Below are 22,522 nucleotides of genomic sequence, written 5' to 3' on the forward strand. Positions count from 1 at the left end.
TGGGTAACAGGCGTTTCTTTGATCTAAATATAACTACGTCAATTCATCCAACTCATGGTAGATGAATAAAAATCAAACTGTTAATTGTGCGTTCATGTAATTGAGTTTCTTCACATTCTAGGATGAAAGCTTTTTTCATGCAAATTTCCCAATCTAATTTAATACTTCTAATCTTTGACAAGATACTGGGGAACATAATATAGGTAATAATGTTACATAATAAAAATGTTAAGTGAATTTACTGGCCTTAATTACATTTTAAATGAATAGTGGCTTTAAATCCATCTTTAATACAATTATATGAATTAAGTAATAATAAATAAATGTGTGGCTAAATTTTGAGATCACATTCACAATTTTTTTTAATCCGCGTCATAAATTTTGAATCCAAACATTAAAAGAGGATTAACTCTTGACGTTAATAAAGACAGTGACCGTGTATATTCAATTACATGTGTACTGTGTACAGGGAATGGAAAAAACCATTGCCTGGAAATAGCATAATGGAGAATTTCTCTAAAAATAGATTTATAAATAATAAATATATCAACCGTGCACGCAACAAGTGAAAAAACACCCACAGGTATTTACTTGCTGGTTTTAAATTAATGGAGTTAACTGAGCAGTACTGGACCACCTCGCCACAAAACATGTTATCTTTTTCATCTTAATTCAATAAAACCCCCATAATGCCAATCTGTGACTCTCAGTTATTTCAAAGCACGACAAAATGTCCATTCCTCGTCCTCTTCCTGACCTGCTGGAGCTGACGGATCTCATCATTGAGGTCATCGACACGCCTCTGGTCCTCCAGGCTGAGTTGAGAAAGCAGATCTGTGCCCAGCTCAGCCTTCAGTGACTCCCTGGTGGACTCCATGGCATGGAGACTGGCCTCCAGACTTTGGAGACTGCGTTGCTGAAGAAGATGTAAAAAATACAAAAAGACATCAGTGGATAGAACAGGCTGAACTTTGTGCTAAGATCATGCAAAACAATAAGTAATATTCACGTCAGTCACATCTTAATGATCATAACTCCTGGGCTTGTGCACAAGTTTAAACAGTGATGTCAGTTTGTAATCACCTTGGGCATGAACGTTTTCTCTGACTGCTGCCTCTTCTCCTTCAGCATCTTCATCTCTGACAGAATACTGTCTCTAGACGCCTTGAATTTCCTCTGTTGTGTTTCAATCTGCTGCATCTGGTTCATCAGCTGGTCGATCTCGTTGTTGATGCGTGGAGGCAGCCATTAAGGAAATATAATGCTAGTTTTGGGTGAACATTAACATTTTTTTTAGCAGTTGTTTTGAAAAGTTATTCAGAAAAGTGAATTCTCACTTTTCACATTGCTTCAAGTTTTCCCCAATTCAATGTAACCAGTGTCTACAGGACACAGCTGAACACATCACCTCTGTTATTCTGCCAAACTGTGTGGGTACACAGTGGATCTACCTGAGACAGAACCCACACTGCTGAAGTTGTGCATACTCTAATTACACTCAGAATAGAGGAGGACAGAAAAGCATAACACACATGCACTCTTCCGATGCGGCTGCTCTCATTTGCAAATAAAGCCATGGGACAGTGTGTCACCCTTCAGTGCAACTGAAGGGGTGACAATAATGTCAATAATGTGATTAGGCTTCCAATGGGAGTCATCATTGACATCCAGAGGATTAAAGAGGCTGCATATACACATCATTACGCTAATTTAACAGACAGGTCTATCGATCTCCCAGGACTGCGACACACCTCTGTTCCTTTGAGGATTAACTGACTAAATAAAACACTGAGGCCAATCAATCTGCTGATTTCAAAGGGCAACTGGAAGTCAGAGGACTGCTCTGCCTACTGCTCGTGGTAGATGGAAAGAAATAGACGGTTTAACATCAATTGGTCATTTTCATGAATGGGATCAGCTCAGGCAACTACCAGTACAAAAAGACACCATTCTTTATAAGAGAAACTATTGTTAATCTCATTGACCACTTTGACCCTTATGAATAAAATATACATCATGTGAATTTCGCATTACAGCCTCAGCCATATGACATCAAGTGATGCCATTGATGAGAGCAGCACTTACTGCAACGTCCTAGACAGAGTGGAAAGGTTCTCATGTTATGTACGATGGCACATGAATCACAATTTCTCACAGACAGAAGAGGACAATGTGAATATGTGTTTTTACTAAAAACACATTCACATTGTCTTGTTCTATAAAGGCAACAGTCAACATTTAGTGAGTTAATATTGACAATGTTTCCTCCTCTTTTGCTGAAAGACCAGGTGCAAATGTTGATGTTGAAAATTGAAATTATTTCACATGTTAGAGGAATCCGTGATTCCAACTCAAAAAACTAAAACAAAGTTCTGGGATATTTTCAATGAAAAGAAAAGAGATTATTAGGCCAGTGAGGCCAGTGGGCAGGTTATGTGATTGGTGTGTGGTTGAACACTTAAGCACATGTAACCCCATCTATCGCAGCAAACCTTCGCTATGAGGAAAATATAAATACTTATATATTGAAGGACAGATGGTGATGGTGAAACTTTTAAGGAAACTGCATGACTCACTTCAGTAAACACCTCGTTCGGGATTCAGCCAACAGAAAGTGAAAGGAACAAAATCACTTTGATCCACAGTGAAATGTCCTAAGGAGACATATCTATAAAGATATCTGCAGCACAGCTGGCCACCAAGGTCCTTTTAAAAACTCCAATACAAATCTCACAATAAAATGAATTTACTTGTGCTGAAAATCTCCCAGCAGAGAGCCCATGGTGCCAACATTTCCTTGAGGACATCAATGATGTAAAATAAACCTGATAAGTAAACTAATTAGGTTTAATGTAAAAGGATATGTTCAATATTCCTGCGCAGGTTCTCATTGAGCTTGGCCTCCAGCTCACCCAACTCCTCCTCTGCCTTCCTCATGTCTTTCTGCAGCTCCAGACGAGACTTCCTGGTGTCGTAGTAGCCTCCTGTCAGCGCTCCACGGTGGCTAACCTGGTCACCTGGGAGGTCACAACAAAAGGATTAGGGCAGACGCACATTATGTTGTCTTGTTGACTGCTGCCAAGAAATGCACCACCAGTACATCGTAAAATACTGAACAACTAAAGGTTCCCCTGCTGCTACAGGAAATACAAAGGGAAACATTGCTGACTGTAAAAGGCCACTGCAGCCCTATCAGGCTAATGCAAGTCTAACATCAGTAGAGGGGCAGATGGTTTAACATGAAGCATGGCTCAGACATGATAGGTATTTACATACAGCTAATACTAAAACATTTGTCACAGCCTGCAAATGCAGTGGCCATCTGGGAAAGAGGTTAGACTCAACAGCATCAACTATTACACAGTTCAAATTCCCGCCAACTCAGTTTTAGTCCAAAACGCAAAAGGGTTATTTGTGAGAGTTGCAACATCCTTCTATGTTGTAGTGTGACTGTACTGTCACTGGATTTTCAGCTTACCTTCCAGAGTAATACAGTCCATGGTGAACGCCCTGGCCAGCTGGGTGGAAACCTCCATGCTGCGACAGATCAGGGTCTTCCCAAACACATGCTTGAAGGCCTTGTCAAAGGGGTTGCTATAGCGGAGTTTGCTGATCATGGGAATGGCATCCTAAAGGAACGAGTAAAACATTGGTATAAGCAATTCATTGAATTAAAACTGACTTTTGACTGGTTAAAAGTTGAATACACATTTGTTATAATTGGTAAAATTGAAGACAAAGACCTACAGTTAATGCCTAAATTTACAGACTAAAAAAGTACCAGAAGCTATTTCTGCATGTCCCTTACATTGGTCTCTGGATAAGCTGTGTCCCTGACGTCCAGCTTGGACAAGGGCAGGAATGTGACTTCTCCTGGCAGGTTCATTTTGTTGAACTCTGTCAGAATTTTGGTGCTGACTTCATCTGTCTCCACAATGTGGTAGAACAATCTAGAAATCACGAGCAGGACGGAGGAAAAAGAGAAAAAGATAGGAGTCAATAGGTTTGCCACAGTCACTAAATGACAATATAAATCCATCATTATAATCCCCAAGGAATATAAAATATATTGAGACATTAACACTAGATAGTATTAACAACAGTTTGCGCCATATATCCAGCGGACACATTTTTATTAGCATGAAGGAAGCAAGTGATACACTTCACAATTTATATATTGAGTGAATGCTTGAGGTTCAGCCACTGTCTGAATGAAAACTTAATAAATGTGAATAAGACTTTGAAACAAAAGAGGGAAATTAATTTCGCTGAATACATTTTGTTGAGTCACTTGAGTGATTAAAAAAAAAAAAAAAAAAATCACATATTGATCAAGTGTTTGTCTCATCCAGCTTTAAAGGATCTAGCAATGAAATCCCAGTCTTAAAATGAGAGACACGCACATGTTGCATCCACTACTGGGGTAAAATCAGACTCCATGTGTTTTATTGCAAAATGTCAGTAAACTGAAAACATCAATTTTTTTTTAAACAGTCCTTACCTGGTACCAGCGGTCACCTCCACACAGGTATAGAAAGCCGGCTCACACTCAAAGTTATTCATGACTATGCCGTGGTAACCAGTGATGACATGCTGGTTGATGCCTTTCCGACGGAAATGCTCAAGGACTTTGTTGATGCTGTCAATGCCGTTCAGAATGGACTGGAATAAACGAGAACAATGGGAGCGTGTTTTTTAATCCAATCAAAAATAGCCAAATTTAAACATTTCACACACTAAGCAGCATAAAATACAGGTAAACATATAAACTCCTTATTATAATCTTTGTTTGACTATCAGGTTTTTTCCATCACAATAGCAGACAATCATTTTTTACGTTTAATAGAAGGATTAGTAAACATATTAAATGATGTGATGTAAAGAATTGTTGAAACTTTCAAAACTGCAGACAGAAGATCACAAAAATAAAGTGTGTTTCTACAAACTGCTCCAATTGCTTCAGTAGCTTGAATCGCAAGGTACAGGCAACAAAAAACGGAAAAGGAATTAGCAGTTTCTGGATATTGCATAACACAATCAACCGGCAGAGGATATTGAGTCCATCAAAGACTTGAGCTGGGATGAGTCACCCAGTACCAATGAAACATAAATAAATGCAGGACATTTGTCAATAAAGCCACACACAGCCTTCCTTTCATGTCAGCCAGACATTATTCAAAAGTGATATTTGATTGATCTATCTGCCCAGAAGAAACGACTGGCAGTTACTGGATGAGGCTGAGAGCAGTGATTCATATGGAAATTCAGCAAGCGGTGATAAGGCAGCTGAATGATTACATTTGATGTACCTCTCCTGACGATGGCTGAATTACAAAGAGAGTCCATCGCACTATTCCGGTGAGCTCATTTTGGAGAGTGAGGAACTTTTCACCTGGGGTTTGATTCATCTTTACTTTGCCCATTTCCTGTCTCAATGTACTTCACCAAGTAAGTCCATATGTGAGATTTTAATAGATGTGTAGCACAGCAGCTACAGGTAAGGTTAGTGTGCTTATTTATCACCAGGGTTAGAGGAGGATAGCTGCACAAGATGAGTTTAAGTACAATAGCAACTGTGCCTTTCCCAGGAGCATAATCTCTGTCATGACGAAGTAAACCCAATAGCGTGGACCAATACCAACCACTCCGCCATATTTACTGCAGAAGGCTGCTGGGCCCTTGGTTTGTTAACACTGGCTGATTATGCCAGGACATTGCTTTTCTTTCAACTCTGTTGAAGTTGGGTCAGTGGGTGATGTCAGGATGTGCAGACGGTTAGGTGGTCCTGCCCATCACATTTTGGGACTTTTTACCCTCTTTGGTCGTATACTGGACACATGGTCAGTGGGTTATTACAATAATCAAACAACATAAGCAGGCCAAGAGAACCACAGTCCTCAGCACAGCAGACAGCTTGTGTATTGTTTTTTTTTCCAGAGACAGCAACACGCTATAGAGAAAGTGTTATGTGCAGTCTGTTAGACCTGCTCAGATGGTACCGATGTCAAGGTAATGAAGAGATAGCATTTCTCTTCTAAGCACATCAGATACATCTGACATATTCGTACTTCTTTTAACCGTTTGGCCCATTTGTTCTTCTTATTGTAGATAAAGGTTAACAGTTCACATCCCTAAGCAGCCCCTTTGGGAGACTGTTCTTATGACACCAGGTCTTTCAAACTATCTTCATCACTAAACAAAGGTCTCCATCAACCAAGCTATTTGCATCACCACCCTCCTCCAAAGCTGTGAAGCTTGAGTAACCTTAAGCCACAAACATTGATAAAAAGATCGGCAGCAGCAGCCACTATGGCTGGCACATGTGGTACAGACCCCAATCTGGATGCCTCACAGAACGATATATGGTCAGCAATACCATGGACAACAGTCTGCTGGAGGGCAAAGGAAGGGCTACATTTAAAGGCAGTGTTTTTAAGGAGTTGCAAAAAAAGACACAAGGATGTGGAAGACGCTGCTGGTGACCGTTACACTTGGAAGGAGCTGTTCTGGATTGGACCCACATACTGGAGGAGGAAATGATAGCCAGGAGAAAGCAAAGGAGACAGGAACACACCCATAGATGCTGCTGACACAACACATGCATACATGTCCCAGCAGCAATAAAAGAGCACTGATAAATGACAGAATCGGACGTCATCATCAGATTGGAAGATAATAACTAAGCTTCAAGTAAGTGTGTCATCAATTTCACTTTCATTTGAGTCCAGACGGCGGGCATTACATATCCTGTAGATGAGTTATGTAATACAGTAACTACGCAGTCATGCACAGAGTAACCAACCTTGCCGGTGGCCGCTCGAAGGAGCTGCTGTTTCTTCTCCAGATCCTCGCGTTTGGCTGCCAGGGCCTGCTGCTCTGCGTTCTCCTCACGCCACAGGTAGCTGGACAAACACAGACAGTCACCCACTGTTACACTTATGTCACCAGAAACACTGAAACCCAATTACTCGATTACGCAATGCTCACAGGAGCAGAAGAATAGTCAGCAAGGACAAACACACAATCTAGGACACAAGAATGAAATGACTGTGCTCTTTAAGAGGATTTTTGTAATTTGAAATGTTGCTCATAAAGTAATCTATCTATCCATCTATCTATCTATCGCTTTGAGGAGTGAACATTATATTAAAAATATTCTGGTTCATCAATCCCACATTTAAATCATTTATATCAACTGAGGCAGTGTACGATGAAACTCAACACAAAAAAGACAATATGCCTGCTGCAATCATTCCTCCTGTTATAAACACACTCCTAAATTTGTCTGACATACCATATGAATTCCGCAGATGTTTTTTTTAAATCAACTGATTCCATCATAGGTTAAAGTTAAACTGATCCCAGAATCGTGTAGACTGACTTTGATGCAATTGAGAAAGTTTTTTCTTGCTGAGCTGCAGTGAGCGTTAACTAACACAGAAAGGGAATTTGGTTCCTAAATAGGGGTGGGCGATAAGACCTCAAATCAATATCATTATTATATCAAACTTTTACCTTGATCACGATTAACGATCGATTATTTTTTGCCGCATTACTGAGTGATGGTCAACAAGCGCCTCTGCTCACAGGTCAAACTGATCTTTATAAAAAACCTGATGAATTTGAATTTATGTTCCTGGATAAACGGGGCATCGCATCTTCTGCAACAAAGAAGTTCAAACCTTGTGCTGCGTCATAATCTTGCCCAGCCCTTTTCCATAAATGACTTTAACTTGACCCAGACTTACATTAACTTTAATCAGACTCTTGGCCCAAAATAAGCCTGTGGAGTTTGTCATTAACATTAAGAGCTTCAGGAGGGAATTTGTTGCTGGCCATTATCTGTAGGAGGAATGATTACAGCAAGCAAACACGGTCTCAGCAGCCACAGTTGCAGGTGAAAAATTAGGAACCCGTCCTTTATATTAAAATAATGAAACTGCCAAAACCATTTTCCTCCTGTTTCCATTAGGGTAATTTTTATCTGTTCATATTTTTAGATTATACACTGCCAATAGCTTGCAGCTGTGGGGTGTGCAGTTTGTGCTCCTTCGATTAAAGCAGTCATTATGCTGCCTTTTCACCCAATAGAATAAAACAATAGATCACATTGGACTTGAGGGTGCATGACACATTTAATATGAAACAAACATGACATCCCTCATGAATTCTGTTATTTAGATATAATAATTATTTGTTTTCAATGAACACTTGTCTGAAAATGCTCTGTTTGTCATGAATATGGGGAGAATCAGTCTTGAATTAATTGTGTACTACGAACCAACGATTCACTTCATCCAGGCTTAAAAAGAATTTACATGTATATAAAATACAATAAAAAGGTGCCTGGCAGCAGTGGCCACAGGCCTCATCGTCTGTGTTATTCAAGTAAATCTCATAGTATTATTGGACAGAGAAGGCCCAGTGACATTCAGAGTAGACAAAACCCTCATATGTAACTAAAGGTTGCAGACCGGAAAAGATTCAACCTTTTAGCTTAATGCAAGACACAGGCAAGTCTCCAGTAAAGATTCACCTGAATGATGTGATGCTGTATAACTACATAATACAAATAAAAAGTATGAGCACAAGTCAGGGCTGAACTCAATTAATTCAAAGAGAAGGCAAGAGGATAAAGAGTAGGTTCTTACTTTCTTTCACTCTGTAGCTCATCTTTCCTGTTCTTCACCTCATAATACTTTTTGTCCAGCTCCTCCACACGGGTCTTCACCTCATTCAGATCTTGATCGAGTTTCTAAGGAGATAAGGTCAATGTAGGGCAGATTCTCGGTTAGGAGATTAAAATAAGAAATCATTTAAAAAAAGACAAATACAATGTTTCAAGGTACATTTTGAATGAAGAAATTTCAAATTTTACCATCAAAGATAAAAAATCAAGACAACAACAAAAGAAATGTTGAGAAAGGAGAGAACAAATTAGCACATTTTAGTGGCAACAAACTATAGATCTTCTTCCTGGAAAGTATTTTCACAGTTTTGAATTTGCTTACATTGTATTGCTCCAGGTTCTTCTCTTTACAAGTCTCGGTGTCTTCCAGGTCTTTGTGAATCGCTGCAATCTGCCTCTTTTTATCATTTATGGCCTGGTCCAGCGACTTCAGCTCCTTCTTGATCCACTTGTCCCTCTCCTCCTTGGAGGTGAACTGGCTGCCACGTCCCTGCTTGGCATAGAGGTCTGTCCTCTCCTGAGTAGCCTGGGCCAGTCTGAAAGGAGACAAAAGACAGAAAGTTAAGATTTTGTAAACTAACTACAAGGTCCCACAGGAAGCCACATCATTACATCAACAAAACAAGTGTAGCCTTGTTCATTCTGATCAAATTCAGCAATAGACTTTCCATTGTATATTATTTTCCTTGAGACATCAAAATACCCGTCGAACTAAGTAATAACTCTGACAGCCTAGACCCGAAATTATGTTCGGCTCTAGTTTGATCATGTCGGCCAGTTACCCGGCAGCAAATGTTTTAGTTTTGAAATCAAATGGATTTGCCTATTTAACTTGGAGCTTCAACTTCTTTTGCAAAGTAAAAATGTATTAAAAGGATGAATTTTCTGCTCTGATCTGATTCTGTTTCCTGTTGGAGGTTTTTTTGGGGAGAGTACAGGGGAAGATACAAGTGTCTACTGATGTCTGGGTCAAAGACTTCCGGCAATGATACAAATTATTAAACATATTGTTTGACGTATACCCCTAAAAATTGGGCACTGTGTTTAAAGCGATTTATCGTTCACATAGCCCTAATAATATTTACATAAACCTATTCAATTAAAGTTGAGACTTGTACCATCCAGTTTTATTTAAAATTGAATTTGCTCGAGCTCAGAACTTGAAGACCAAGAATTGAGTAACGGTACAAATATTCCCAGTCTTATATGTATTTCATGTGCATCCACCTCTTGAACTCTTGCCATTAAAATGTATTCAAAATGTGACGACTGACTCATCGCGTAAAGCCTGGTCCCAACTGCTCGAGGGTTCGTAGCCGAGGATGAGTCATCCCTACCTGGAGATACCCCGCTCTTCTTTTTCTTTCACCATGTTGAATTTGGGCTCTGTCTCCTGCAGCTCTTTTTGCTTTTCCTCAATTTTCTCCAGCAGCTTCTGACGCTCCTTTAGCAGCCGTTTCTGGAGGAGCAAGAACATGACGTTGTATAATGAATCTTCAAAATGTAGAACTTCGGAGGAGGAAGTATATGAAATGGATGAATTGCTTAAAGTGGAAGGATGAAAAGCTTATGTAAAAACTGGATTGACACAACAATTAGTGTAAAAGATTTCCTTATTACCTCAATGCATCTAGTTATAATTTCTTTTTTCCAAAGTAATCAATTCCTAATGCATTTTATCTAAATTTGAAGTTCCTGCACAATGTGTATTGAATTTATATTTCTCAAAATAATTAGTTAAAATAAATTATTTTTGGGTAATAATTGGGTAAAAAACTAACCATTCAGAGTATTCTGAAAGATTTAAGATCATATTTGTTAACTGGATTATGTAAACAACGGACCAGTCCACCGACTGCTGCTTTTAAGATTTTTCTGTGTGGGTTTCTATGACGGTGCGTTGCCCTATCACAGATATGAAATCCTCTACTTTTCTCTCTGCATGTGAAAGCCAACTCAAACCTGATAAAACCGGGACCATCAGCAGCTAGTGACGCAGTTCTGCTTCCCTTTGCTATTCATTTTGCTCCAATAATATTTGGCTGATGCTGTGCCAGCCATAGCCAGGTGGGCTTAATCCAACCACCAGCCGGCATGCTGCCATGGACCCATGACAGTTCACACAGAGACTTAGCCAATAAAGCCGTTTGTATGATAATTATCTTCAGACTCACGTGCACACGAACATACACACTGCAGGCTATATGGAGAGTTATGTGTGCCAGCTCTGTACACAAAACCTTGTGCCAGGAATGATGTATAGTGGAGCGTATGGCTAAAAGGTCTAACATGCAGCCTGGTACTTCCTCAGTTTTCTCAGTCCGCTCTATCTCCTATCCACAGTCCAGCAAATGTTCTGCAAGAGGACTCAGAACTAAAACTGCACATTACATCTATTTTATGAGGAAATTAGACTTTTAAATAAACCCTTCACTATTTGGTGCTTTTTAAGGCGTTCTTATATTTAAGCAAAGTTCAGCAAGAAATTAACCATTGCTCATTTAGTAAATTCCTCATTTACCAATTACAAGTATCAACTGGTGATTCTGGATAAATGAAAAATGTTACTATTTTAATGACTATATAATTAATTGATTAGAATACTTAATATATTGATAATGCTCTCAAAAGCTGCATTATTTCCTTGACTTCCATTAAAAAATTAAGGAACTGTGAACAGAAACTCGTCTTTCCACTTTCTAACAAGGCAGAGTGCCGTATATGAAAAGAGAAAACCATCCCCGTCTTCATAGAGTGATGATGCAGTGGATGGGGGGTGGAGGAGGGGGAGTGTTGCTGGTGCAGCATCACGTGTGCGGAGTGACGCAGATGGGAGGCTTCCGTACCCTCTGTTCGCTGTTGCCTGCCAGCTCGTCCTGCAGGTCCTTGGTCTTCAGCTCGAGCTTGGTCCTCTGCTTGATCTGCTCCTGGCGCTCGGCCGACAGCTGCTCTCTCTCCTCCCTCATGGCAGAGATCTTGGACTTCAGCTCCCTCACAACACGCTCCGTCTCCTACAGAAAAGGAGCCAAAATAATGAAACACGCTGTGAGACTTAATTCAAAGGAGTGTTAAGACAACAACTTACTTCTTCTTCAGTGATTAAATGCCAAGTCATTTATTTACCAAAGACAGGTTCGGGAGAGATGAAGGGATTAAAAGAGTTTGTTCATGTGAAACTTTAACAAAATATGTCCCAATTTGTCTGTTTTTCAAACGTAAACTATTCTGGATGACATAAATACACAAATAAAATTCCAAAATTAAATTTTGAATATGGCACTTTTCTACAAGCTGTTAAAGATAATACCCCATGCCTAATCCTAGAGATGGATATAATTACTCAAAAGGTGGAATTCTTTACCTCTACTTTGTCTCTAGCATCTTGCTGAGCATCACGCAGCTGTCGGGATTTGTCTCCACAGGTCTCCCTCTTAGATGACAACTGCAAAAAACAACCAACAAACAGAATGTTAAAGAGGAAAACTTGGTATGGTAAACAGTACACAACAGATCACAGACCTAAATCTTTGGAGTGCAGGCTATGGTCAGTGATACTTTATTAAATAATCTATTAAAATGGCTTAAAAGACTGTGTGATACCTGACGTAAAAAATGCTGGTGAAGTGGACAAAACAGCAGTCATGTCAAGATTCAGTAAAACAGCATTTTGTACTATATTGTAATATTCTGACTGGCTGCTAGAGGCGATTCCCGTTGTAGCCATAGTGTTACCTCATCCAGTTTGGCGCGGGTTTCATTCAGCTCCTGGTTGTAGATGGTGTACTCCAGGGCCCTTCTCATCTTGTCCCACTTCTGGTACTGAGCCAGCTCCTCCTTCTCGTCCTCTAGGGTGTGCAGACGCTCCTCGATGTACTTCAGCAGTTCATTGATCTTCTCTCGTTTACCCTCTGTGGAACACCAACACCAAGTTGTTTTTAAAACGGCAAACATAATTCTACTGAACCGACATTACTTCACGCTGGTAATGATTTATTGATGAATGCGGTTTACTTTTACAGTAACCATGTTGCCTATCATCATGCCTGTTAATCATGAGATAATAGAATTAAGAAAGATAAAACTGCATTGTAGAATGATCAACCTAAATGTAACAGGTTTTTTCCGGTCTATTTGCCTGTCATTCAAAATGCTGTGTGCACTTTTGTCTACGGCTCAATTTGGCAACCAAAAACCCCATTTATGAATGAAAACGAATAGACAATTATTTAGTAATGTCTCAGAAACAATGATGTTCCAAAGCTGTTACCTGTCTCCTTCATGAGAGAAATACTCTCCTCCTTGCGCTCGTCGTACACCCGTGTCCCTGCCACCTCTCGCAGCAGCTTTAAACGCTGGGAATCCGGTGCCGTGGCCATTTGGTTGATCTGTATGAAACATGAAAAATAATTCATAAGAAGAAAAAGCCCTGCTGTTTGGTGTACCGTTTTATTAACTTAAGCAGATGAAGATTTCTGATTATACATGGAAAATCAAGCCACCAGAACATTTCCCAGCCCTGTTTGCATACTGTAATACATGACACAACACTGACACACTCATGTGTTGTGCGTGTGAGGTTGTCACCCACTCCATTCTCACCTTTCCCTGCTTGACGATGTAGTAGGGGTTACTGCGGGAGAAGCCAGCACTTTCCAGAAGGTTCATGACATCATTCTTACTGCAACAATAACAGACGCCATCAAACAAGTGATTGCATGGTATCACAGAGTTGTAATGTCCGGTGATTACAAGGACACACAAACAGTCACCACACAGCAATACTTACGTCACCATCTTCTTGTCTAAGAAGTACTGGTCCTTCTTGGCACCAATGACACGGCGAAGGGAGACTTCCTCCTTGTCAATCTGGAAGAAGAGATATTTATCGTCGGTCAAGACACTCTCTTTCGATTTCCTGATTAGTTCAACCACCCTGTCTTCATTGTCAGAATAATAAGCACTGTCTACTGGAGGTTCCATTATAATCACTAATCACAACAGTCATAGGAATAATGTAAAATATTATCAGAATAGCGATACCACTTAGAACGGTGGCTTGAACCTGATGTTGAGGAAACTTGCCTGAAAAATAACATTTATTTTATCTGAGTCTAAATAAGTTGAGAACTACAGTTTTTCCTCGGTTAAATTTTTTTTTTATAGATACTAAAATGTAATGACATGATTGTATAGATAGTATTTATGACATGCACACAAAAGACAGGGTTTTACTTCAGAGGCTTACTGCAATGTTAGAACAATATCAAGTTGGAAAGAATCTGTGGGTTCACAATTAACAGGATCAATAGGAAAGTTTTGCCATTCCTACCGGCAGCCGGTTGTCAGAGTTGTCAAATATAATCTCCACAAAAGCAGAAATGACACGTGGACCAGTTCCCTCCTACAGTGACAGGGGAAGAAAACACCACATTGGCATGTTTATATTTACAGATTTACATGTTAAAATACATTTTTTCAAGCTGCTACAACACAGACTACATATTTCAACAACAACAAAAAAAGTAATCCTACTAAGAATTGTATAATCCACCTCATCCTCATTAGGAGGTTACACAAGCTTTTGTTAACACAAGCAGGCATAACACAAGACGTCTGTACAAGCCTCATGTCAGAGAGACACCTCTACAAATTATGGCTGACAATCGAGGTGTGTGTGATATTGGCCTGGACTTACATGGAGCAGGGCCAGACGCTGCTCAGGTCGTAGGTGGCTGAACTCATCACTGAGCACAAACTGGATGGCTGTGAAAACAGAGACAAGCAACAGTGTTAGGAAACAAACAAGAGAAAGTAGCAATGTTTGACTATTGTGTAGAAAAGTGAGGCTCACATACCGTAGAAGAAGTTACTTTTTCCTGATCCATTCCTTCCAACTGTTACAAGAATACGTACAAAGAAGGACATTGAGATACATGTACACATCCAACCATGAGACAAGACTATTAACCAACAATTAAAGTGAAGCGCATTCAACAATATCTTATCTTGAGTATCTTGACAGCACTTTAGGCTACATATCTCAAACTAATCCAGATGGTGAGTTACAAGTGCAGGTGTTCATATACTCACCGATGACGTTGTGCTTTGGACTGAAGGGGTCGACCACAGTTTGGTCCCTGTAACTTCGGAACCCCTGGATGATGACCTACAGCAAAGCAAACGCAAAACATTGACTGTGACGTCTTTCTGTAAAGCATCGTTACAACCTCACAAGGAAGCCAGACATTGTTGAATGAAAAGTATTCCAGAAGCAAACCGGGGACCACCCCTGAATGCAGCAACATTAATACCCCCACCCTCTCGTTTATATTCAACTTGTAACCTGTGTGCTAGGCGCAGCAACACATGTATAAAGATTGGGACCCGGTTTACGGCAGGGCCTTGTCTGACGGTCGCTGTGTGGGCTAGTTATTATCGTGGCGTTCACCGGTGTGCATGGCTGCTAGCTAAACCAACTACACATGGGGCCGCCGGATTACAACCAACGCTCGTGTTTAGCTAACTATTTACCTGAATGTGGTTTTATACTATGTTTATGGGGAAGCGGGACGTATGCTAACTCCACATTAGCCCCGTATGGTTAGCGCAGCATTTTGTGAAGGGGGCGGGCAATTCAAGATTAATCCCGGTAGCCCTAGCTAGCATTAGCAAGCTAGCTACTCAACCTTTATCTACCTCTGGTACGCTGTTACTTTGCCCTGCGCGCCACTTCAAGTTAGACCATGAGCAACACCTTATTATCCCAGGCACGGGCATTTAGCTGAATAACGTTACGCTCGCATATTTAACGTCAGACCGGTGACAGTCGGTAACACCAACAAGTACGATGCTAGCTTACCTGTTTGATGTACATGGCGGTCTAAGCAGGGCGTCTCCTCGGCTGAATTCGGAGTCAACCTCCTATCTCCGCTTAACTGGAGAAGCCGAGAATGCACTGATCCAAAACTCAACGATATATTACAATTTGTTGCATGTGAAAAATCGGTGAAACTCAGTGTGGCAGAGGAGAATAACATGGAAAATGGCGGCGGGGGCGGGATGGAGTGGAATGTGCCATTATGTGAAACGGGGTTGTAACAATAAACATATACCAAGTGTTTTAGTAATTTAACTAAGGTAATATATGATTATGGAAAACGTATATTAAATTATTTTGTTACTGAAAACCACTGTTTTTTGCGTTATTACACGTAAATAACACGTTTGATATTTACTATCCTGTCTGTCTGTAGAGTTGGTACGGTCCACCTCTCTGCCATCTGAGCGCCAAACACAGAAAATAGTCGAAACTAAAAGATATGCCTTCTAACGCTAAAGTATTGATGATAGTAACTACCCAACACCATGGTTTATCACCCATATAGAAAATTGAACTTAGATCTGTTCCCATTGGGAAGTTTTCTTTATCCAAATTTCCTAAATATAATGCAACATGCATGTTTTTATGTTTTGTATTTTGCATAGGTTGTACTGGGTTGCTCTAACTTGACAAATATCCTGGGAACAAACAGTCTGACTATAACTGTACATACAAGTGACCGCCTATTTAAATCTGCTGTTAAAGGCTATGAGTCACTGCAGGTGTCACTGTTGTCTCTTCTTCTTGTATCCTGGCCTCTCCTGTTCCTCGGGGAGATGTACAACGTAGGCCTGAAGCTGTTATGGACAGTTTTAGAAAGTAGTATTGATTTTTACCCTGTCTTTCTGTTTACAGGAATAAATGTGCCAAACATTGCAGGGAATGATTCCACCTGCAATTCCATCAGACTCCCCAGCTACATATTCATAGAGAATGCTGCAATGATGACTTGACAACAAGCACATTTTTGTGTTGAAAACATTTATTAAACACATACTCATATCCACATTATTGAAAAAGATCAGACAGACAGCAATTCTTCAAATAAATTAAATTCAAATGCATGACTTAATTTGTGAATAGGCAAATAAATCACAATAACTACCTAAGTCATGTATATTGCAGTTTATAAGTGTGCTGTGTGGTTTCATCTCTGCAGTTCAGAAGGAAGGGAAACGGCATCAGTGGCTGCTGTAGGCCATTCACTTAGTAGGCTTTACAATTACCCATTGTTAATGTCATCAGGAACAGTTCCTACTGTGACAAGTCACAAAGTCTGCTGTGAAAAAGGCCTATAGGCCTCAAGTCCCATAGACAGAACTCTATTATCTGACCTCAGTCTATCTACTGGTTTCCACACCAGGCACACAGAGCAATTCTTAAAACTTTTTCAAGTAAGACTACAAGCAGTCAAAGTTCATTTTAAGGCAGTGCAGTTATTGGGCTCAGTTTGAACTGGTGGTGGACTGGGGACTGCAGGTAAGAGGTAGGGAGGGAGATCACGGATGGCTCAAAGTTTTTGGTGTTGAAGGTGGTGGTGAAGTCGTTGGCAAAAAAGGATGCAGACTCCGGGACGCAGGGTGTGGCTGGTTCAGGTGTGGCAGCGTGAGCCGGAGCCATGGAGAGGACCTCGGACTCAAACTGCAGCAGCTGACCCATGAAGCTAAAATTGGGTGAGACGACATCTCGGCGCTGCTTGATGATGTCAAAGGCCGCATCCAGTCGCAGCTGCTGCGTCCTCATGATGTAGGCCATGCAGATGGTAGGGGAGCGTGAGATGCCTGCTTCACAGTGGACAAGAACTTTCCCCCCTGATTGCTTCACGTGATCTGGAAGGAGAAGGGGACAATCAGCGTTAATGACAATCAGAGTTGATGAAACATCTGATATAGAGACAGATAATTTTTTCTTTCTTTAACAAGCATCAAATGAATAATTGAAAAAACTGTGGGTCCAGTTCAAAATATCAGCCATGGTTATTTTGTCGGGTTTTATTATTGTTTGTTGCCTGTAATTTATTATTTTAAAGTTAAGCGGTGATGGAGGTGTCACGATGAATCAAGAGGGAGTTTTGAACAGTGATTATTAACAAATGGAAGAATCCCATTATAACTATAGAATTATTCCTGTATGCCTTACTCCCACTCAATAATTAATGTCAACACCTTTTCACATCTTATCTACACACACACGCGATAAATAGAAAAACAACAAATCAACCTTCTCGGAGAAACACTTCCTGATATACCAGTTCCAGTTTTGCACACAGACGCTCGTGAGTCACAGAGCGCAGCTGTACATGAGACTTTCTCTCTCCTACACTGCTGTGGGGGCGCTGGGCGCTGCTGCAGAGTTCACTGTTGCACAGAGCTCTGAGTTCTAATTCAGAGCTGCTGCAGCACTCCTACACACTTATATGGATGGTCTAATGCCGACACACAAATCTACTTTCTGTCATCTGCCAATGACACATTTCAAGATTTTGTAAATTCTCAGAATGACCCCTTATTACACACATTTTCTTTCGGTGTCTCATGTTTAGAATTGGTCTCCCGACAGACACTTAGCTCCACAAAGCTACGGTACACACTTACACATTTATCTCTCACTCTCTCTCTCTCTATAACATTGAGGGTCACTTCTGTCTGGTCGTGAGTGTCACTGGAGGGTGCTAAATGAACATTTCTGACATCTCTGATCGCTGATTCCCCACCATGAATGAGTTATGAATTTCCCATCTGCAGTGGCAGATGCAACGAGATGAAAGAGAGGTTACAAAAATGGACTGACAGCAGCGGTGGGTATTATAATGACCACCCTCGAGACAAGTGATGCACCCTCATTGGCTGGAGCTGTCATGACATGCTTCAGCTGCTGTTTTCATCCAGGCAGGTCAATGATATTTATTATCTCCTGCCTGACTGTACATTTGTCACTAGGTCAGTAAGGGGTGTTGTTTGGTGATTGATGAGGGCCGATACATTTCTGTGGCCCTCCTTGAAAGTAGGCTGAACCTACCCCTTGAACAATTTGCTACAATGCACAAAACCAACAGCATTAGCCACCAAATACTGGTCAGCCAAGCTGCTCATGGGCAAGCTTTGTCCTTGGTTATGCCTGACTATAAATAGCTACCAGCACATTGTGTACATCTTTTGCTGCCGCCGCTGCTGCTATTATCCTGCACCCCTCTCCTCTCCTCTCCCACACACAAACACACAAACATTCACACGCACACACAAACACACCCTCTTCCTCAGTGACACATTCATTGCCCTCTGACTGCCCTCTGGTAAATCAATGATCCCTAACTGTAAACAACCATCAACTGCGCTATTCTATTTGTGTCCGTCAACTAGCTTTTATCCTCCACCCAACCATCAAAACAACTCTGAGTGAGTGTGTGTTTGTGTGTGTGTGTGTGTGTGTGTGTGTGTCAGCCCCCAACCTCCTCTTCCCCACTATTACTAACCACGGACAGCTCACCCAGTTGTCACACTGACTGACCACACCCGGCGGAGTAAGCCACTGAGATTAGGCCTGGGAGGCGATGACGGCATGGGAGTGTCTTTTTCAAGTTAAGACGGAAGGGAGGGAGGAAGGGGAAGGGGGCAGTGAGCAAATCCTGAATGAAAGCAGACTGGCTGGACATGTTGGCTGGTTGGATGTGGGGTGGAGGTGGGGGGTGGTGGTGGTGTCGTGGCTGAGGCTGGCGATCAAGTTAAACTGATTACGGCCGGGTTTCTTTTAGCCCTCTATTTGTGAATGGCAGCAGGCGCAAGGCAGCGATTAAGGGGGTTTACATGAGGACGCATCTCCGAAATAAACTCATCTATGTTTAGGTGTTTTCTCTGACTCTAGCTCTACTGTTTTTAGGCTCCTTGAGGGGATGTCTTACTATAAGTATAGTGAAGCTTAACATCCAAGAAAGGACTTCATCTTGGCGCTGGTGTATTTATTCACCTCTCTAGCTGCAATGAGATTGTTATGAATGTTGAGCTGAGTGAATCGGCTACTTCATAAGACGATAAAAGAGAAAGGTCCTGACACAACATCAACCTTCAAACGGATACCCTCATCAAGAAAATAATTAAAGCAGTATCTCTGGTTAATTTCCTTCAACTCACCGATAAACTCTATGGCCTCCTGGAAGTGGGAGCTGATGTCGGCCATGTGGCTGTCCTCCACGGGGATCCACTTGTAGTCGTAGTGGCCCTTGGTGGGCTGCAGGTCCCTGCGTGACACGTTGAGCAAGGCCGTGATGTGAAGGTCGCTGAGATAGTCCTGTCTGGAGGCGTGGTAGGCACTACCGAGGTAGAGGAAAGGCAGGATCTCTACAGGTTTACCCTGAGGGCGAAAGAGGGGGGGGAGGGGGGGAACAGAGACATGAGACGAGTGGATAAGGACAACAAACAGCCTCCCTAATGCCTTGATGCATCTTCGTCAACCCATGCTCAATGCGTCTCTGAGAAACAATGTACCCATAGTCTGAGTCACAACATCCACCTGCGAGCAGAACCTTATGGAGGAATTATGGATCTGTGACGTGCAGTAACGCAAAATATGTCAACCTCAGACACAATAAGTGTACTCTGAGATGTGAGGCAGCCACGCACTTTCTATTTGGGCAGTGGTGGTTATAAAGGAAAGGTCAGGGATGAAAGAGTGTTTTCCTCTCTGGGGCGTCCTGGTGTCAGCTGGCCACCAGTGAGTGATCGCTCCCCCTTTTTTGAGCCAAATATAAGACGGCTGGGTAGCGGCGAAGGTCAGAGAATATCATGTGTATGATGAGAAAAAATGTTTTGATGAGCTTGATGCCAAATATAAATCTCTGTAATGTCAGCGGGGCTTGGATGTAAGTCTGGTTTCGTTTTTATAGCTTTATGTACAGTTAAGAATACAAATCTGAGAGAGGATGTGTGCACTGTGGCTGTGTGAGAGATGGGAAGAACAGAACAGCGAAGGGGTGTGTCCGTACCTGATCGTAATCTGGTTTGTGGTGAGAGAGCTTCTCGCTGTGGGTGTTGACTCTCTTCTCGGTTTCAGTTCCGCTCTGGTCGATGGTTTTCACCTCAGTGCAAAGTTCAGGGTATTGAGAGTGGAAGTTCTCGAATCCTCCTGAGCAAAAATAAAGGGGGGGAAACACGAGTGTGAGCTCAGAATAATACAATCTGCACCCCCTGACACACACACACACATGTTGTGAAATGGCAGCGTTTATGAAACAGTCTTAACAGCGGATTATAACCTTTATAACCTGATTATAAACGCGTAATTATGGAGCCCGAGGCTGGAGGACCGGTAATCCTTTTAGGCCCACGTCCTGAGGAGGACGCAGAGGTGACAGACGGAGATGGGTGTGTTTCAACACCTTATCACCCCGTCGAGGCATTCGTTTACCTTCGGCTGTGGTGGGGTTTCACCTTTGTTTTATATTTTTATTTTCCATCAATTAAAGATAAGGCACCACCAATTCGCCTGCGTTTCTCGCGCACTGACTCATCGGCTCCGTTGACGCACACCGAACATTTATCTCCCCGAGTAGTGAGAGAACAACACAGGCGGCTCAAGAGGAGGAGGACAGTGGGAGAAAAACGACTTGGCTTTATATAACAGTGTACGTGATTGAGACAAGTAAGACTAAATATAACACCTATGGACTTGTCCCAAATATAGCCGCTTAAAAAGGTGATAAATAAATAAATGAAAGTGAACAACCATCGAAAACCGTGTCTATAATAACATGTTCAATTATATTAGAGCCTAAAATCAATATGACGTATACTATTAAACTACTAATACTTGATTTAACAGCCTAGATTGGTTATTTTAACCTCGTCAGCCAACACACAAGCCATATAAAGACAAAATCTGTGAAGTTTCAGTCCAAAGTAACATTTTCATCTTTAGCATAAAAATAAGATCATAAAACGTTTGATAAAAGGTAAACAGGTGATTTTTTAACCATTCATGGTGGCTTTTATACATTATACTATGTTTTCAAAGTCAGGATTGTCTGTAAAAGAGGAAGGAAGAAGGCAGCAAACTACACAACAGATCAGGTCTAGCTCCTCTTTCTGGATTTAAACTCATTTTCAAACAGCTCTCACCTTTCAGGAAACAGATGTTGGCTCCGCTCGCCAGATGCGAGAGCGTGTTTATCACCATTTGTGCTACACTGTCCTTTTTCAGCTTTTGCCAGTGGGACGTCCGGTCATCCACGGCTACGATCGCCGAGATGCTGCCCTCCCGCAGCCGGAAGAGTGCTCTCTCGTCCGGGATGACGAACTGCAGAGGCAGCGGTCCTCCCCGGGACCTCCGGACCACCACCGAGTTGAGGTTGACATTGACGGAGCCTCCGATGCTGGAGTTGGTGAAGGAGAAATACGGCCGGCAATCCACAATAAGGCAGCTCCCACTCTCCTTCCTGATCATCTTCCTCAGACGCCGGCAGTCGATGCTGGTCACCTTCATGTTGTTATTGTTGTTATTATTATTATTGCCTAAAGAATCAAAGTGGAGCGATACGGGCGAGTGCGGAGCCCCGTGCGAGTCTGTGTCTACATTTCCTCTGAGGGGATTCCGGCCCATCGGTTTTATGTGAATGGAACCTCCGGCGCGTGACGTCACGACCCACATATGGACACCGGCGAGGTGTGACACGACGAAGAAGGCCCGCCCACAACGATGACTGGACCGAAACCCCGCCTCCGTGCCTAGTGAATAAAAAAAATAAAAACAAGACAGGACCATTGCTGTGTGTGTTTGATTCAGACATTACTCATACACACACAGACGCACACACACACATGCACACCCACCCACACGAAACCTGATTGCTTGTTTTGTTGACTTCAGCTATAGGCTAATGGAATTTGTTCTACTATGCCATAAATCTCAATGCCTAAAAAAAATATGTAATAATGTGTCGAAAGGATGCAAAAAACACCAAG

At 41.7% G+C, this 22,522-nt stretch overlaps 2 protein-coding genes across 2 annotated transcripts in view; both read right to left on the reverse strand.

The window, feature by feature from the left end:
- Positions 1–15,749, reverse strand: part of smc3 (structural maintenance of chromosomes 3) — a 28,319-nt gene extending 12,570 nt beyond the window's left edge. The window contains exons 1-21 of the mRNA XM_053418393.1: positions 15,549–15,749; positions 14,780–14,855; positions 14,545–14,583; positions 14,385–14,452; positions 14,019–14,090; positions 13,476–13,555; positions 13,289–13,367; positions 12,957–13,074; positions 12,422–12,597; positions 12,051–12,131; positions 11,536–11,700; positions 10,027–10,148; positions 9,012–9,225; positions 8,652–8,755; positions 6,803–6,902; positions 4,502–4,662; positions 3,809–3,950; positions 3,479–3,629; positions 2,865–3,017; positions 1,084–1,235; positions 758–916 (exon numbers count right to left, since the gene is read on the reverse strand). Coding sequence (XP_053274368.1) covers positions 758–916; positions 1,084–1,235; positions 2,865–3,017; positions 3,479–3,629; positions 3,809–3,950; positions 4,502–4,662; positions 6,803–6,902; positions 8,652–8,755; positions 9,012–9,225; positions 10,027–10,148; positions 11,536–11,700; positions 12,051–12,131; positions 12,422–12,597; positions 12,957–13,074; positions 13,289–13,367; positions 13,476–13,555; positions 14,019–14,090; positions 14,385–14,452; positions 14,545–14,583; positions 14,780–14,855; positions 15,549–15,563 — 2,427 coding nt within the window. The 5' untranslated portion in view covers positions 15,564–15,749. The remainder of the gene's footprint in view (positions 1–757; positions 917–1,083; positions 1,236–2,864; positions 3,018–3,478; positions 3,630–3,808; positions 3,951–4,501; positions 4,663–6,802; positions 6,903–8,651; positions 8,756–9,011; positions 9,226–10,026; positions 10,149–11,535; positions 11,701–12,050; positions 12,132–12,421; positions 12,598–12,956; positions 13,075–13,288; positions 13,368–13,475; positions 13,556–14,018; positions 14,091–14,384; positions 14,453–14,544; positions 14,584–14,779; positions 14,856–15,548) is intronic.
- A 784-nt stretch (positions 15,750–16,533) lies between these two features.
- dusp5 (dual specificity phosphatase 5) lies at positions 16,534–22,152 on the reverse strand. Its single transcript, XM_053419424.1, has 4 exons — positions 21,680–22,152; positions 20,548–20,687; positions 19,697–19,916; positions 16,534–17,398 (listed from the first exon to the last, which is right to left on the reverse strand). Exons 1-4 carry the CDS (start codon positions 22,041–22,043, stop codon positions 16,992–16,994), a joined length of 1,131 nt encoding a protein of 376 aa, XP_053275399.1. The 5' UTR covers positions 22,044–22,152; the 3' UTR covers positions 16,534–16,991.
- Between the last annotated feature and the right edge of the window lie 370 nt (positions 22,153–22,522).

The sequence above is a fragment of the Pleuronectes platessa genome, chromosome 3 (genome assembly GCF_947347685.1).
Source record: "Pleuronectes platessa chromosome 3, fPlePla1.1, whole genome shotgun sequence".
Lineage (NCBI taxonomy): Eukaryota > Metazoa > Chordata > Actinopteri > Pleuronectiformes > Pleuronectidae > Pleuronectes > Pleuronectes platessa.

Coding starts and splice junctions, on each gene's coding strand:
- dusp5 (XM_053419424.1), bottom strand. CDS start 22,043: ATGAAGGTGACCAGCATCGACTGCCGGCGTCTGAGGAAGATGATCAGG. Junction 20,688..21,679: donor CAACATCTGTTTCCTGAAAG/GTGAGAGCTGTT, acceptor ATTTTTGCTCAG/GAGGATTCGAGAACTTCCAC. Junction 17,399..19,696: donor GGAGGCCATAGAGTTTATCG/GTGAGTTGAAGG, acceptor TTCTCCTTCCAG/ATCACGTGAAGCAATCAGGG.